We start from the raw sequence: 18,237 nt of genomic DNA on the forward strand, positions 1-18,237 counted from the left end.
GGAGAAGTAATTGGCTGGGTAACAAGTCTCTCAAGCAGTTACTAAATATCACCTCCCAAGAACTGAAAGGGTGTAGAGCTAAAGTGTGTGACCTCTTAGAAGAAGACAGATGGAATATCCCTATTGTTCTACAAGAGCTGATGGAGAGTGTGCATGTGGGAGTGAATACTGTGCAGAAATGTAGCCCAAAATTTAATGATTATATAGTGTGGTGCCTTGACATGAAAGGGAATTTTACTACAAAATCTGCATATCATGAGATTCGAAAGAAGAAGCCCTTGGTTACATGGAGCAAATTTATTTGGAATTGCCACATCCACCCGAGACCTGCTGCTTTAGTATGGAAAATATTACAAAAAGGGTTGCTACCGATGAAAGGGTACAAAAATTAGGTGTGCGCTTGGCATCTTGTTGCGGATGTGTAAGCGAGGACACAAAACAAACGACCACCTCTTCCTCGCACTTTGCCCATTTTCTAAACTGTTATGGCAATGGATTTCAGCGACTTTCAAGGTGAATACAGCTATGAATCTTGAAGATGCTCTAAGTATGCACGGGCAATGGAGTCCTAGGTCAAGAACTTGTGGAATGCAAGTATGGTGGTCGCTCGCTAGCATATGGAAACAAAGAAATAAAGTTTTGTTTGATGAAAAGAGACCTAATATAGTAGAATGCAAATACTATGTTAGAACTCAAGTAAAGACCACAAAGAAACCTATCTAGAAGCCACGCTTACCGATCTAGGTTTGAAAACTCAGTTCTGCAGTTAAGGATGTTAGCCCTAGAGAAAAGTGTGCACCAAAGATTAAATCATGTATTTGGATTCCCCCCAACCCGATGTACTCAAACTAAATAATCGATGGCGCCGCTTCGGCAATCCAGCCCCAAGGCATTGGTGTCTCTTATAGAGGAAGAATGGGGATTTCAAGATGACAATGTGGAAAAGTATTGGAGTGGCAACAAGCTTCGGCGGCAGAATGTATAGCTATCCTTGAAGGTGTAGAAATGGCTATATCTAGAGGTTGGTTAAGGCTTTGGGTAGAGACGGACTCGGAAAATTTGATCAAAAGCGTTCTTGGTGGCGGTGTGCCATGGCAACTTGAAGCAAGATGGACAAGTTGCACTGCTGCCACCAAGCAACTCAAGATAACCACTATCTTCAGGGAAGGAAATATCACTGCTGACGCCCTAGCAAAGGTTGGTGCAACCCTCGCAGCCAATGACAGAACTGTTTTTGAAGGCAAACCAGACTGGATTCACAAATGGGAAGGCCCTTTCCAAACATTCTACAGATTCCAGTGAAATGTATTTTACTCCATCGTAATAAATGGAAGTAATAGCTTGATAGATTGAGATTGACCTTAGAGAGTGCAGCATGTTGCCTCCCTAAACACCTTTTGTATTTTATTTTTTTAATACAATTAAACTTACCCAGCAAAAAAAAAATCACACCAAAGACTAAAAAGTCAAAGATGCATGTCCACTACCATTCTCGGCCAAATAAGTTGCTTATGTCTAAATTTTTTGGTGTTGCGGAGGGTGACCATATGGCTGCTTATTACCTGCACCGAATTGGCTGTATATGTTAGAATAGACAGTGATGCTTAAATAAGCATTGGCATTATACGCATTACACATAATTTTTCAAGTACTACAATGTACAAAAATTATTTCCTTCTTGTTGACAATTCAGAGCCATTCTAATGTAGATGTCAGTGATCATGAAATAGTAAGGTAAACCTTAGCGATTCTCAGCAAAAGAATATGAAGTCATTTCTTAAGATCATATCCATATTTATCTAAGTTATGTAACGCAGCTTATGGATGAAAACTTACATCACGTCTATAAAATTTATCACCCAAGAAATGCTACATCATTTTCTTTCACTCATTCTATAGACCATGCCATTTTCCGGTTCATTGACAATGGAAATGTCTTCATTTAGATGACCAAGAGGGTTTTCTATATTCCCTGGCTGCTCCTTTTCACACCCATCGTTGCTCTTTCCCCACAGGACACAGTAAAGGCCTGTGATTATGAAGAGGGCACCAAATAAACTGTGGAAAACATATGGAAGGTACCACATCAGAGTCCAGTCTATGAGAAATTAGAATTCATAAATGCATACCTTTCTAAATGCAGGCAAAGAAATACCAGGTAATGAAAACATACCGGGTGATGAACTAGCTAGTGTAATTAAGATGCTCACCTTCCTAAATGCAGGCGCTCTGCAAACGAGATCGCTGAGAATATCCCAACAATTATAAGTAGTAATGGAGAAAACATGGCTGCGAAAACTGGCCCTTTCTCACTGATAACCCACGTTTGGAGGTAGTACACTAAGGCGGAATTCACAACTCCCTGTGATTAATAAATAAAACGTATAGTTTTGTAATTAAGTTTAAAATATTTTCAGAAACAGGTGTCAGATTCCGCAGACGAGCAATATATGAGGTTCAATTGGAAAATTACAATAACATTAAAGAATTTACAAGTTACTGAACTCGAAAACATGTTTAGCAAAGTTTAGCAATGTTTAGTTAAGATTAGCGAGAAAAAAAAGAAGCAATGTTTAGTTAAAATAAACTCACACAGTACATAATGGTTAGGAGGTGCAAATCCCATCCTAGTTTCCATGAGCTGGGATGTCTACCAAACATAAGTGTGAGAGCAGAAGATTGCAATGCCGCAAAGAAACACATCAGAGTGTTCATTGACAACTGAGCTGGGTAAACCTTACAGACCATGGCCTGTACGGCGGCAAGAGACATAAAAATGACTTTTCTGTACGTTATCAAACTGTAATGTTAGTAACTATGAAAATCATGCAATTCAATTACAGAACATTATATGTAACAACCTGAAGAATGAGCCATGCACTCCATGCTACATTACTACTCAGAATAAGCGCTGACCCTTTAATCCAATTGTCTTTATGGCGACTCAACCGAACCGAACTTCTTGTCTTATAGATATGGATTAACGGGCTCTTTGTGAAGCCCTTGAATTGGTAGCCACCTTTCCAGAAGGTAAATACAAGTGCTCCGCCAATACATATAAGAGAACCTATGACTTTTGCTTGACCTTTAGCACTCCGAATCACCACTTTCTCCATCCTAATTAAATGAGTAAAATAGCTTTGTTCAGCTGTCTATAGTATATGGTATAACACGTGGATAGACAGGTATATATTTTGTGAGTGTAGATAGAAAGGGCTAACACTTGTATCACAATGTGATTATGCAGAATGTTGAAAGATTACCGGAGGAGAACTGCTAATAAGAATGTCAAACCGGGAATTACATTACTTAAGGCACTTGCAACAGTTGCAGTAGTGTAATCAAGTCCAGCATAGTAGACATTGAGATGAATTGTGGTTCCAAGTGATGCGAGCACAAAGATCTTCATGGTAGTTGCAAATGAAAGCGGAGGGCGTCGATTCCTGCAGGGTACGTACCATCTTTTTTGTTAGAAAAAATTACATAAACATGCCTGTCTATAGCATTAATGTCATTGATATACTTTTAAGTTATAACTAGTGTTTCGAGAACTTGCAGTTTATTGTAAAATTTGTGCTGATGAAAATTGTGTGTTATAAAATGGCAAACTTGGTTGGCAATGAGCGACTGCTACAGGGGAAAAACAGCACCTACAAAGCAAAGATGAGAAAAATTACGGACAATAACCTAAACAACCTTTATTACTATGCTAAAGGCGCTATTCAGTCCGAGGCTCCGAGCCTCCAAGGTGGTTGATTTATCCACAGTGGCTTCCCTACATAGTGTCATGAGTCATGATGACAGAACCAGTGTTTGGAGCACTTGCCTGATCTGTCTACTTTGAAAAGTTGTTTACCTTCCATTATTGTTTTCTCATATAACTGGAAATTCACTCCAGTACGTACGACTTACATTATTACAAGGAAAATATACTAGCAACAGTGAATCCAGGCTAACATGATACGAACTGCTGCTACTAATGGACTCAAAAGAAAAAGTGACAGTAGTATTCTAAGCATATCATTTGCATAGTTGCGCAATAGAATTCCACTGCAGCGTAAATAATTCAAATTGAAATTCAATGGAGTAGCACGTAATTACCTCTCAAACGCGTATGCCAGAGGGCCTAAAATAAGCATGGCAATTAGGTGGCGATAGACAATAAACACAAGTTGATTCTGTCCCGTCTCTAGTACAATCTTAATGAGAATGTTAGAACCACCATAAGCCAGCTGTACCATGACCATGGCTGCGCAAGATGCAAAAGTCCTAGCATTTCTCATCTCTAACTATGACAAAAAATCATAATGCATATACACCTTGGTATATATACAAGCTTGATTGACCAAATTATACTGTTTCAGTAGAGCTTATGAACTTTTTTAATCATATAGAGCAAGTGGGATTCAGATTCAGACATTCAGTGGAGCAATAGTGCAATACGTAGTAAGCAAAAGATATGCCTACTTTATTTTATTTTGTCCTAATATTCACATTTGCTCTGCTGCATTAGCGAAAAAAAAAACATTTGCTCTGCTGATGTAAGACTAATGGGCTATTTGTTTTTTTAGGTTAAGTTATAAGAGGCGAAAAAAATAAACATTTGCTTGCTGATGTAAGATTAAGTGGCTATTTGTTTTTTTGGGTTAAGTTATAATAGGGGGTCTTATAAAGTGGTTTGTTTTTTATTTTAAGTTCTTCTTATAAAAACTTATAAAAATTGAAAAAACAAATACTCATTTAATTTGACAAGTATAACCTTGATTTACATCACATTTAATTTGAATAGATTAATTTGAAACAAGCATATAATTTGATTTTCGGTTTCAAATCAATTTTGATAATTAGAATATCGATTTTAGAAAATTACCTTAATAGCATGGTGGTGGCGGTGGTGATAGTGGTTTAAATAGCACGGTGATGATGATAGTGGTAGTAGTGGTCTTAATAGCTTGGTGGTGGTGGTGGTGGCGGCGGTGGTGATCTTAATAGCTTGGTGATGGTGGTGGTGGTGGCGGCTAGGGCAGGAATCGGGTCGGGGTCGGGTCGGATATGGCTATATCCGAATCCGACTAACCCGATCGGATAACACTAAAAATTCAAAAAAGCCCAAAAATATATTTGAATCCGAACCCGAACCCGACATACCCGAACCCGAATCCAACCCGAATATATAAACGGATACAAAAATCAACCCGAACCCGATATATTCGGTAATCGGATCGAATCGGATTCGGATCTACCCGACCCGATTCCCTGCCCTCTGGTGGCTAGAGGCCTAGAGAAATCAAGTTATTTGGAGAAGAAATTAGTGAAAAAATCAACATGCGATTATTTATTCTCAAAGAAGTATCAATGCCAAGGAAGAAAAAATTAAGTACAAATATTGAGAATTCAGAATCGCAGTAATAGGCACCAACAAGATTAACAGACACCACATAGGCACATGCTATCATATTGAAGGCATATGGCTCCTCTACCATTCTACCAATGAGTCAATGACATACGCTGCGCGCTAGAAAAAAGAGTTTAAAGTGTACAATTATGAGAATGACCAGTAGCGCCCTGTTATCTATGTTGTCCCTTGGTCCTTGGAAATAAGTTGGACTGATGTTCAGAAGTATCGGATGTTTAAAAAAGATCCCTAGAAAACTTGTGATCTTGCCACCTCAAAATGAAATAAAATTCGGCAGAGGAGCAAGAAAACAGAACATAGCTCCAGGCATCCAACGATCAGAGTTGCATTCATGTTGGAAACTAAAGCATATGTTTCAACTTCAGGGTACACAACGCCTTTTTCTTCAACCTCTCAGCCTCTTCTTCTGTCGTATTCCTTCATTGTAAAACAAGACACTGACTCCGTAGTACACTACACCAACTTGTTGTTTATAAATATTGGTGATGTAATGAAGCATGCTTCTACACATCACGCGAACCTTCTCTAAATCAACGGTATTTGGATAAAGAACTGTCCCCGCCAATTGTTTCTTCTCTTCCTCGTCGAAAAAGCTCACAGTAATGCGAAAATCTCTGGGAGAAGAAGAGAGAGGAGTAGAAAGACAAGATTGAGAATGGGATTTGAAATATTAAACCAAATAGTACATTTGAAGGGAATGAAAAAATAAATCCCCATTGAAGCTAAGCCAATAGTAAAAACAAGCTATTGAATAGTACGTATTAACCAAATTTTCATATATAAAAAGCCATTAACGGTAACCACATGGGTCATTTGAAAGAAAACACTAAAAGGAAATGAGAGTAGAAAAAAGCTTACCTTTGAGATTGCTTGTACTCGCCGTCGTCTCCAGAAGAGTTATTGCCGCTGTGAAAATGGCGAACAAGTGTGCTGCAAGGGGTGGGGGAGAAATGTGACAAACGGGATAGTTTGGTGAGTGTTGTTGGGGGTTTGAGAAACAAGGTGATGATGAAGAAGACCTCAGCTTTGTTGTTGATGGTGACATTGTGCTAGCTCTTTCACAGAGCTCAGGTTCCAGAGAGGCATCTTATTTTTTTCTTTCTTCTTTCTTGTTTCTTCTTCTTCTTCCACTAAAACCCTTGCAAAACCCTTACAAAGAAGGAGGCTTTACCTGTTACTTTGATCTCCTGTCCAATTATGTGGTGCCCAAATTGCCATCTACTAATCGTACTAATCACACAACAAGTTGTCATTTTGATCACCAAAGCATTTGTCCAGTTTGGACATTTCAAAAGCATACAGACTCGGGACTGACTGACAAACACACTTTTTACTATAATTCAATTGGTCAGCTTGGGAGTACATTTTTGGGCCTCCGTTCAAACAAGAAGAGGCTATTATTACAAGGTATAGAAGGTAGGCTTGTACTTGCAAAAGGTTCTCCAGCCTCTACTGCGGGCGATAGCAGCAACAAAGTTTTTTTTCTGTCCCCCCTGGGGATCGTTTCCTTTCAAATCTCACCTCTCTTTCTGCTCACTCTTTGTTGTCTTGAACACCAACAAAGGGGTTGTATTTTTCTCTATCCTATCCCCTTGGGATCTTTTCTTCTCAAATCTCACATCTCGTTCAGCTCACCTGTCTTTGTCTTGAGTAGTTTACTCCCAATAGGGTCCTTTAAGGTTTGGTAAGAGCGAGGCAGGGGTCGTGGGGCTGGTCTAAGGACCTAGGTAGGTAGCCATGAAGATGAAGGAAATAACATTGGGGGAAGCTTCCTCAAGAAACAACAGAGACCAAAATAGAGATCAAAATAAAATAGATAAACTCCAACAGGAGATGCACAAGCTTTTCTTTTCAAGAAAGAAAGACGTAGTGGAGATAGATTGCATCAATATAGAGGAACCGGTGAATGATGCTTTGACCATAGTAGGGAAGATGTATGGGAGTCAAGGAATTGAATTGGAGGGGCTAGGGGAAGATCTGCATCGGACCTGGCAAACAAAAGGGCATATAAACCTGGAACTCATGGATCGGGAACATGTGAAAGTAGTGTTTGATGATGATCTGGAGAGAAAGCATGTGATAGAAAATGGTCCTTGGGTTTTGTATGGGTATATATTCTCAGTAAAGGAATGGAACAGGACCTATAATTTTGCAGAATATAACTTTGAGTTTGTTAAATTCTGGATTCAGATTTGGGATCTCCCAAGAGATAGGATAAATAAAGCCAATGTGTGGAAAATAGGGGCAGAGCTAGGCAAGGTCATGGAGGTGGATTTATCATGCCCCCCTGAGTTCAATAAACCGATTGCCAGAGTAAGAGTGGAACTGGATATCAGAGAAAGGCTCTCAAAAGATCAAAAGGTCAAACTGGAAACAGGAGAAACAATAATGGTCAGGCTAAAGTATGAGAAACTGGAAGTTTTCTGCTTCTTCTGTGGAGTGATTGGCCATGACCAATACACATGCAGAATACGAGCACAACACCGACATGAACTTCTCAAATGTGGTGGCTCACCGAAAGATATCAAACCTTTCTTCACAAGTCAGCTGAGAGCTAATCAGTTCTACAATGGCATAGCGTACACAGGCAAGCATATGGTCACTATATCAGGAACACCAGCAAAACTGCGGATGGATGAACAGCCGGCTAGCGGAGGAGATACGAAGGAGTATGGTGGCCGGAAAAATAACGGGCAAGTCAGACAAGGCAAGAGGGAAAAGGAATTGTCAGCATGTGAGAGGGCAAAAGACGACAAGGAAACAGAGACAGGAGGATGCAGCAGACCTGGGTCTCAAGGTACAGAGACAACGGCTAGTTTAACGGCCATAAACTTAATGGGCCAAAAACAGATAGCAGCAAAGGGAAAGGGTAACAACTTGACTGGATTCGGGATGCTGGGCTCAAGCCCACATGGGATTGGAGAAAGGGCGGAGGGAGAAAAGAACTTAGAAAAAGCCCAAGGAGGACGATATGGGCTGGATTTGCAAGGGGCCCAAACCAAGCAAAATGAAGACAGCTGGAACACAGCTGTGGAAACTGAATCTAATCAAGGTGATAAGAAGACAGAGGATCTAGAGCTGCGCAAGGGAGAGATCTCTAGCCATAGGGCTACTGCAGTGGTGATGGGAATCGAGGGGGCGCGACAAGATAGATTGGTCTCCCAACAAAAAACTGATATTTCCCAGGCTTCCCACCAGCCTCATGAAAGGCTTGCCCCTGTACCAGCGCTGGGTAGCAAGTCAACAGATAAAGAACACATTTTTCAATTTGATAGTAGAACAACGCGTGGTAGGGGAGTTAAGGTCATGGTCTCGAAAAGGAAAAAAGGTAGGGGAAGTAGAGAGGCTTGCAGGAAAAGGACTATACAAAGGGATCAGGAGGAACAAGGGCTAATAAAGGCTGGATCAAAGAGGAAATCAGTTGAGCTAAGAGAAAGGGAAGAAATGGCACATAATGGCGATGGTTATTGGACCAGAAAGAGTCTAAGGGTGATGGCTGGCCGATCAAAGAAGGCAAAACTTTATGCAGATGAAATGAGGAGACGTGGGTTAGGCCAAGAACTGATTCCTGAAGATGCTCAAATCATTCCTATTTCTAGTGATTCTACTGGATCTCAGAGACAATTAGACTCTATGGGCCAGGCTACTTCCACTGAGCCATCTTTCTCGGAGTCAGATTCTATAGAAGACTATCAGACTGAGACAGAGGAGGATGAAGAGTCAGATTTGTCTGAAATCATAGATAACATGGATGAAAACTACCATCTGAAGATGAATAAAGCACGGCAAAAGGCAAGTCAGAAGAATATGGAGAGAGGAATCACTATATATGGGGCTCAGGTGATGAGTGGCTATGAAACAGATATAGTAGGATATGTGGATCAACCTTCACCTCTAGCGGTGGATGATTCTGTTGTTGTTCAAAGAGCACAGAGGCAAGAAGAGCAAGACAGCTTATTTGGGAATACTAGATTGCAGAAAGGGGAAGGCTCGAGCCATGGGGCAAGTAAAAGGGAAGGACATGAGACTGGAATGAAGGTAAGTGGAAGGTCAAGCAGTGGAGGTCTGTACTCTACTCCTCCAGGGTTCGCGGTGGCTGTCCCTTCACAGCCGCCTTCACCACAATGAGTATTTACGCCTGGAATTGCCGGGGTATTGGTACCACCACGGCAATTCAACATCTAAAGGACCTGGTGGGGAGTCATAGTCCAGATGTGATATGCCTCTCGGAGACAAAAGCAAGTAGTGAAAGGATGGATTATGTTAGTAAGCAGATTAAGTATGGTAGTTGCTTTAGTGTGATGGCTAAGGGTCAGAGTGGGGGCTTGTCAGTGATGTGGAAAGAAGGAGTGGAGCTGGAGATTTTGGGGGCGACACAGAATCACGTAACAGGTAAAATTTTGAATTTCCAGTCTAATGTACCTGGTTCTTTACTTTTGTTTATGGTCATCCTGTTGCGAGTCAGAGACATAAAGTTTGGAATGAGATAAGGGATATAGCTACTCTTATTCCTGGCCCTTGGTGTCTCTTTGGAGACTTCAATGCTATATCTTCCTTAGACGAAAAGATTGGTGGTCGGAGTGTCATGAATAAGAGTATGCTAGAGTTTAACAACTTGATAAATGAATTAGGTTTGATTGATTTGGGATATAAAGGACCTAAATTCACATGGAGTAACCACAGAAAGATTAAAGATCATATTCTGGAAAGATTAGATAGAGCCTTGGCTACTGCCAACTGGCTTTGTTTGTTCCCTAACATGCAAGTGACCACTTCTGCCACTGCGGCATCTGATCACTTGGCTATGATGATAACTCTTAATAAGGAACAGAACAAGGTCAAGAAGGCTAAACCTTTTAGGTTTTATAACATGTGGCTTAGAGATGACACTTGCAGGCCTGTGATTGAGGATGCTTGGAACTTGGTTATGCATGATATGCCTGATGTGAATGTTTTAAATAGAATAAAGTCTACTCAGCATAGTCTCACTCACTGGAATAAGCATGTTTTTGGCAATATCTTTACCAACATCAATAAGATCCAAAGAGAGCTTAATGAGGTCCTCTCAAAGACCTTCTCCATCACAAACTATGAGAGAGCAAAAAACCTGAAATCCCAGTTGTTTGACTGGTTGGTTAAAGAAGAAGAGTTCTGGAAACAGAAATCTACTAATCATTGGATCAAAGAAGGGGGGAGTGGAGCATAGGAGAAGAGGAAGTAGGAGTCAACATCAATGACTACTTCTCTCAGCTCTTTGCTTCTGACCATCCCCCCCAAAAAGACCATATTCTTGATTTGTTCAAACCTTGTATTACTGAAAGGGAGAATGAGATTCTCTGTGCTGTTCCTACTAGTGATATGATATGGAAAGTGATTAAAAAGATGGGAAGCCTCAAAGCCCCTGGCCCAGATGGGTTCCAAGGGGTGTTTTATCAGAAGTGCTGGGACATTGTTGGACCCAGTATAGTGTCTTTTGTGCAAAATTTCTTCATTACTGGGAATCTTAATCCTAGTTTTAATGAAACCTTTGTAGCTCTTATACCTAAGATCACCAATCCTGATCATGTGTCCAAGTTCAGGCCTATAAGCCTTTGTAACTTCTGTTACAAGATTATTTCTAAGATCCTGGCTAACAGGTTAAAATGTCACCTTAATAAGATTGTGTCCCCTTTTCAAGGGGCTTTTATCAAGGGCAGAAGTATTGGGGATAATACTGGGTTGGCGTGTGAGCTTTTTCACAACATGAAGCATATGAAATCTAAGGGTGAGGGTTGGGTGGCCCTCAAAATGGACATGGCTAAGGCCTATGATAGAGTGGAATGGTCCTTCTTGGACAACATCTTTGAGAAGCTAGGCTTCAATGATAAGTGGAGAGGAATGATCCAGCAATGTTTGACCTCTGTCACTTTTCAAGTCTTACTCAATGGGTCTCCTCTGAAGAAGTTTAAACCTGAAAGAGGGTTAAGGCAAGGGGATCCATTATCCCCATATCTCTTTATTTTAGTTTCTGAGGCTCTATCTAGGCTCATAGCTAAAAAATAGCAGGAGGGGCTGATACATGGTATCAAAATAAAAAGGAGGTCCCCCCCCCCCATCACTCATCTGTTATATGCAGATGACTTGATTATTTTTACTAAAGCCAACTCCACAGATGGGGGGCACCTCAGGCAGATTCTTGAAGACTACTGTGAGGCTTCTGGGCAGAAAATTAATTTTGACAAGTCTAGTATGTTTTTCAGTAGGAATGTGAGGATCAGAAATAAGCTTCGGCTAAAAAGGTTTTGGAAAATGAGGCAGTTTGCACCCAGAGAGAAATACCTTGGGATTCCAGTTATGCTATCCCAAAGGAAATCAGAAGATTTTGATTTCTTGGTTGATAATGTCCACAAAAAAATCAAGGGCTGGAAAGCCAAAGTGTTGTCTCAGGCTGCCAGAGCTACTCTTATAAGCTCTGTGGCCCAAGCAACACCACTATATGCCATGTCTACATACATGCTGCCAGCTTCGACTTGTGATAAAATAGACAAGGCATGTAGGGATTTCTTTTGGAATGGGACAGAAACAACAAAAAGTGTCCACACCATTGGGTGGGAACACATGTGTAAGCCTAAAAAATATGGAGGGCTGGGTTTCAGAAAAACAAGGGAGATGAATGTGGCCATGTTGGCCAAGTTGCCATGGAAGGCTGCCACTGATGTGGAGTCCATGTGGACCAAAACTCTATATAGTATATACAGCAAAAACTGGATAGGTGACATTGAAAAGCCACCTGATTATGCCTCTTTCTTCTGGAAAGGTATACACAGGGTGTTTAATACTATCAGTGAAGGGGTCCTTTGGAACATTCATGATGGGAAATCCACTTCAGTAATGAAGGACCCTTGGTTGATGTGCAATGGGAAACCAAGGACCCTCAGAGAGTTAGGGGTGAATAACCCTGAGCTTGAGGATATGAAAGTGGTGGACCTTTTCAAAAATGATGGGACTGGTTGGGACCATGAGGTGCTAGCTCTACACTTTGAGCCTTTTATAAGACAAAAGATTCAGGAAGTGGTAGTAAGGCCTTTGGGGGCTAGCAAGGATAGGCTGACTTGGTGTGCGGATAGGTCTGGGAGCTTAACTGTGAAATCTGTGTACTCCATGCTGAATCACAGCAAGTGGGAGGGACAGACTTCCAACTATAGCTCGAAGACCATTGCCCACATCTGGAAGGCTAGACTTCCAGCAAACACTATCTTATTCCTATGGAAGTTGTATATGCTTGGTCTCCCTATGGGGGACAAACTGACCCAAAAGAAGGTCCAAGGGGACCTTTCATGCCCCTTCTGCTACAAGACCATTGAAACTGACATACACTTGTTCTTTGAGTGTGATTGGGTGAGAGCCCTTTGGTTTGCATCTGACTTGGGGCTAAGGGTGATTGGACCTGAAAAGGGTACTACAAAAAAATGGGTGGAAACTTTTCTGACCTGGAGCCAGAGTACCAAGGAGGACATAGCCTATGCTGGGGTGTTGGCTTGCTGCATGCTTAACAACATCTGGAGGATTAGAAATGAGATCAGATTTGAACAGAAGCAAGCTAATAGGGATAGGGTGCTCAGAAGGAGCTCGGTGGAGGCTATGAAATGCATCCAAGCTTTCAAGGAGGAGGGAGTTTCTTCTGACTTTAATCTAGATATGCCTTTGAATGATTATCCAACTGATTTTGCTGATATCCCTAATGACTGTGTAATTATTAGGTTTGACGCTGCTTATATCAAAGAAACGGGATGGGCAGCAGCTGGATGCATTGCAACAAATGATGAAGGCAGAATTGTGGGAGCTGCAACAAGGAGGTGTAAGGCAAGGTCGGTGAAGAAGCGAGAGATCTTTGGCGTGCAGTGGCGGCTTTCGAATGACCGAAACAATTTGGGCGGAAGGAAGTCTTTTTCCAAGGAGATTGTGCTGAGGTGATTAAAGCTATCACAAGTTCAAGTTGCTACTGGGCTTTGGAGAGCTTGAGAGACTCGATAAACAATCTTGTATCTTCCTTACAGTTTCATAGGTTCAGTTGGATAAGTAGGATTTATAATGGGGAGGCTCATGACTTAGCTGGATGGGCTATCCAAGAGTTAAGCTTGAGCCATCTTCCGAAGTGTATGATTGAGCAGAACATACAACCTATGGTGTTTTAAGTTAACAGCTATGAGAAGGGGAAGTTAATATCGAAAAAAAAAAAAAAAAAAAGGTATAGAAAAAGCATAGTTGGCTATCTCCATCTTTGATGAATCTACGGCCAGGGTGACGAGCTTGCATTGTATGGTTGGGCAGCTGCACAGGCCAGAGTAAGATTCAATACAAAGTTTCCTTCCTCCTCTTGCCACTGCTGTTTCTGGACTTTCAAGCATTGCTATACATTTTGTCAGTGGCTATATATTGAATATCTGAATGTTAGGTAGTCGATATATATCCATACTTCCATAAGCACTGCCATGAGAAGCAATACATATGAATAACTGAATACACACCTTTCTCCATTGGAAGTTAAAAACCCATCCATGGTTGTATTCTACCCATACCTTCTTGGAGAGTTGACAATCCAAAAGTAGATGGTTGTTTTTGCTCTAGTTATTACACAATATAAGCAGATACAATCTAGAGTTTGTTATTATCTTTCAATATGAACAAATCAAACATATACTGTGTCGATAACCAAGGCCCAGTCCGATCCCCTGAACAAACTTGCTTGACAGTGTATTCTCCTGTTGCAGTAGTCTTCCAAACAACAAAACTTCTTAGCACAGGGAAATAGCTCACAGTATTATGCTCTCTCTGTTTCCAGTTCAACTCAAGTTTATATTTTGATGTTGGGTGATCCTAGAGTGAGTTTTGAGTTAACTGAGGCCTCCTTTTTCAACACCACTTTCAGTTATTTCATGAAATGTCATCTGTTTCAGCATGTGGCTTATCACCAAGCCATATATCATATCAAAAAGATGTGCTAGTTCCATCCTTGATAGAGTTCCAAACTTACTTATATCCGCAATTTCCTTTTCTGCAAAAATATCATCCACGCCCATGAGGAAATATCATATAGTTGATTTTCATGGTCCAGAAATGGTTCCTCTTTATCTTGTTCCTCTATATCCACTCAACCCACAAACTTTCTTGCATTAATCAAAAAATGCAAAACGTTTGTCGGTTGAGTGGCAGAGTGGAAATGCTGATATGACAAGAACATGTAGATTTGCAATATATACTACTATAACAACAACAACAGTAATCCATACAAGTAATCCATAAGTATTGATATGGCAAGAACATGCAGACTTACATTTAACAACGATGACAACAAGTACCCTCATCGTATTGTCGACAGCAACAATAATAGTTGCAGACGTCTATAACAAAGATAAATTGGCAAACAAAGTGAACCCTCATCGCATATTTGCAAAAATGAAAAGAAACTAATAATGCTTGTCGCCATGCAGCTCAAAACAAACTAACTAAGCCATCAATTCTTTTTAGACAGACAGTGCTCTGACTGAGTCGAAAACCTAAATGAATCAACCCTAGCTCAACATCGGTTTGCATTCTATCATTTATTCTCAATGAACCATAATGTTAAAGAAACAAATTAAATAATAAAAGCACTGAGAGTTCAGAGTCAGTCACCCCAGGTCGAAAGAGTTCGCAGTTTTAAAGCTCCCCGTTTCAATACAAATTTTCAATATAACACAAGTACACAGCACTTTGTTAGACCCGAAGTTAGCATCGATCACCACAAAAGAAACACTGAACAAAACATGAAAATCAAAGTGGACCTTCTTCGGAAAAGAACGACTGACGATAAACAAAAGCAATGAATTTACCATCGGAAAGACTAACATGTCTGTAAGTACCCGATTCCACAAGACTCTGGTATGTGCGTTCGGGTGTCATCTCATCTTTCGCGATAATAAACCAAACCATATTTCTAACACCCATACTCCTTAATTTGTGTATTTCCTCCAGAGATATATCGTTGATGTTAACTGAGAAGACAAGATCCCATGCCTCCTCATCTGATGATTGGATTCTATCCTCCAAAATCCATTTTGCAGTTGGTTCTTCTCCTAAGAGACACATAGCCAACTTCCTATGAGTACACTCTTCGACAATTCCTTTGCGCATTGCATCTTTCAAAGCAACCTCATTCTTCAACCTCTCAACCTCTTCTTCTGTTATCTTTCCTTCCAATTCATTACAGGGCAAGACACTGACTCCGTAGTACACAGTACCAACTCGTTTTGTATAATTGTTGATGACTACATGAAAAATGCAGTTACACATACTCCAAACCTTGTTCAAATTAACGGTATTTGGATATAGAACTCTCCCCTCAATTTGTTTCTTCATGTCCCAGTCGGTTTTGAATATGTTAAAAGAAGTGCTATAATCTCTGGGAGAAGGAAAATAGGTTAAATAGGAGTGAGAGTGGGTTTTGAATATTGAATCAAATAGTACATTTAAATTAAAGGGAATATCTTATATATAAAGCGGATACCAGATTTCCCAATTAGTTCCCGTATTCCCGTTTTTAACACAAAGTTTTTCATGAAAAGGGTACCGGAAAGTTAGACAGCCATTTATTTTTTGTTCTTCATTGAAAGGGTAAATTGGTCAACATGCTTAGCCTTTTAACCCTTTAAATAACAACCGCGAAAAAACCGCCAGTTACATCCTCTTTTCTTTCCTTCCTCTCATCGCGAACCAACTCTCCTCTCTTCGTCATTCCAAACTCTCAAGTGTTCTCCTTTCAATTATACCCAACTCTCCTCTCTTCATCATTCCAAACTCTCTCCCCGACGCTTTTCATTGTTGTTTTGCTTTTTATTTTTTTTTGTTTTTTATTTTATTTTTAAAGTCTCTCTTCTACAGAGTTCCGATGCTAGAGGTATTTTGTTATTACTCTCCTTTCAATTACTACTCTCTACGAGCATTTCCTTTGACATTTTTATTTCTGATTTTTTTACAGACCCAAAGTGTTTCCCATCGGCGGCGCCGAACCAGACATCGAAGAAGAATTCCAGAAAATGAACAACAAAGACAGAGGCGTTCTATTGCTCATAGAAATCGCTACCAGAGGCGTATTAATCAACAACACTTATCTTCTACCGTTAATGAAGGTTGCCCATTTCCTTATTCCTTATTTCCGTCTGAAAACTTTATTTTTTGACTCCATCAACATTTCGTTCTTATTTTTTTAAACGATTTATTTCAGATTCCCATCACCAGCCTGTTCCTGCGACCCCGCGCCTGCGACTAACAACCTCATTGCAAATTGCAAGAAACATAAACACGAATTTAGGTGACATTTATTGTTGTTCCTGTTTGATGCTTTTAGTTCTTCTACGTCGTTTATGAAACTCAGACGAATTTTTTTTTACCTTCTGTGCTTATATTTTTACTCAATCAACACTTTCCAGTGAGTAACAGAACAAGCTCGCATGTAATGCCAATACCTCTACCATCTTCGAGACCGTCTAGGATCAGTCATGGGTTTTACAGGTGTGCAAGAGGTTTTGTTTTTGATCCAAGCTTTGATCCTTACATGTTGCCCGAACCTACACTTTGTCAATACTGTGGAGCCAAACAATTCATTCACGAGACATCTGAGATATGTTGTGGAAAAGGTAGAATAAAGCTTCCTAGGCCATCGGCGCCAGCCGAATTAGTTCAACTATTTCTTGATGGTGGTGACCTTGGTAAACATTTTAGAGAAAACATCCGCTCCTACAATCATATATTTGCGTTTACTTCAATGGGTGTTGATTTTGATAAAGATCTAGCAAATGGTAAAGATGGCGTCTTCTCATTTCGTGCTAGAGCTTCTATTTATCATAGGATTGGAAGTTTGTTGCCGGGACCTAATAGGAAACCTAGATATTTACAGATGTACATCTATGACACTGACCATGAGATTGAGAATCGAATTCTGAAAACCTTAAATTACGGGGGATGTTATATCTACGTTGAAAAATATCCTAGATAATTGCAATAATCCCTTTGTCGGCGTTTTTAGACAACTTGGACAGAGAAACGATTCTGAGTTGTCGGCTCATTATCAAAGAATTGAGAACAGACCGTCGGGAGCATGCTCTACCCACAGCATCACAAGTTGCTGCAGTATTGATAGGAGATACTGATCCAGAAAGAATGGAAGCGAGAGATATTATTGTACAAACACAATCGGGCGACCTTCGCCAATTCGACACTGCTGGATATTATGACCCGTTACAATATCCTCTTATGCTTCCTTTTGGTGAATATGGTTGGGACTTGGGTGTACATCGCAGTGGTACAAGAAGAATAAGTTGCCGCACCTACTATGCTTATATTTTGCAGGTATGCACAAAATTCATTCAACAGTATTTATATTGATTATAAAAGTTTTTCCTTTTATTACAAATTGTTGCATTTGGTAACTACTACCGCTACTATTTTGTTAATTGTTAAATGAGGCTGCTACCAAAATTTATCCATGCTGGAGAAAACGCTTTGGAGGTGATCATTTATCTCAGACAAGCTCATATATAGCTTCATTGAAATATCTTTTTTTTTTTCTGTTTTTAAAAAATCTCTACTTCTTCCTTTTGTATATAGCAATATTCTTTTCTGAACACTTAAACGATTTTGGGATCATCTTGCACTCTTTTATTAATTGATCAGTGCATCTTTTCTTTTAGCTTTCATTAGCTTCTTTACTTTGTATGTCCCGGACTTGGAGATATTTCAAATTTTCATGCCTTGGCTAGATAATCAATTGCATTGGAAGTTTACCTGTTGTGGTTTGAGATAAG

General features: G+C 40.2%; 2 protein-coding genes and 1 long non-coding RNA gene across 4 annotated transcripts; 2 read left to right on the forward strand and 1 right to left on the reverse strand.

The window, feature by feature from the left end:
• Window positions 1–1,431: 1,431 nt before the first annotated feature.
• Window positions 1,432–4,362, reverse strand: LOC147495933 (WAT1-related protein At1g43650-like). 2 transcript variants are annotated; one of them, XM_086567018.1, is made up of 7 exons: window positions 4,102–4,360; window positions 3,264–3,443; window positions 2,862–3,117; window positions 2,593–2,751; window positions 2,211–2,362; window positions 1,837–2,058; window positions 1,432–1,562 (listed from the first exon to the last, which is right to left on the reverse strand). In XM_086567018.1, exons 1-6 carry the CDS (start codon window positions 4,281–4,283, stop codon window positions 1,875–1,877), a joined length of 1,113 nt encoding a protein of 370 aa, XP_086423144.1. In that variant the 5' UTR covers window positions 4,284–4,360; the 3' UTR covers window positions 1,432–1,562; window positions 1,837–1,874. The 2 variants fall into 2 exon arrangements, with proteins under 2 accessions (XP_086423144.1, XP_086423145.1); XM_086567019.1 differs by lacking the exon at window positions 2,593–2,751 and having other exon boundaries at window positions 1,441–1,562; window positions 4,102–4,362.
• A 2,144-nt stretch (window positions 4,363–6,506) lies between these two features.
• Window positions 6,507–13,926, forward strand: LOC147495934 (uncharacterized). The gene is made up of 2 exons (XR_015199360.1): window positions 6,507–6,823; window positions 13,644–13,926. It is a non-coding gene; the product is annotated as an uncharacterized LOC147495934 (long non-coding RNA).
• Window positions 13,927–15,918: 1,992 nt separating this feature from the next.
• Window positions 15,919–17,782, forward strand: LOC147495935 (uncharacterized). The gene is made up of 4 exons (XM_086567021.1): window positions 15,919–16,331; window positions 16,413–16,563; window positions 16,659–16,745; window positions 16,864–17,782. Exons 1-4 carry the CDS (start codon window positions 16,323–16,325, stop codon window positions 17,427–17,429), a joined length of 813 nt encoding a protein of 270 aa, XP_086423147.1. The 5' UTR covers window positions 15,919–16,322; the 3' UTR covers window positions 17,430–17,782.
• The last annotated feature ends 455 nt before the right edge of the window (window positions 17,783–18,237 follow it).

This window comes from Coptis chinensis, chromosome 6, assembly GCF_015680905.1.
Source record: "Coptis chinensis isolate HL-2020 chromosome 6, ASM1568090v1, whole genome shotgun sequence".
NCBI lineage: Eukaryota > Viridiplantae > Streptophyta > Magnoliopsida > Ranunculales > Ranunculaceae > Coptis > Coptis chinensis.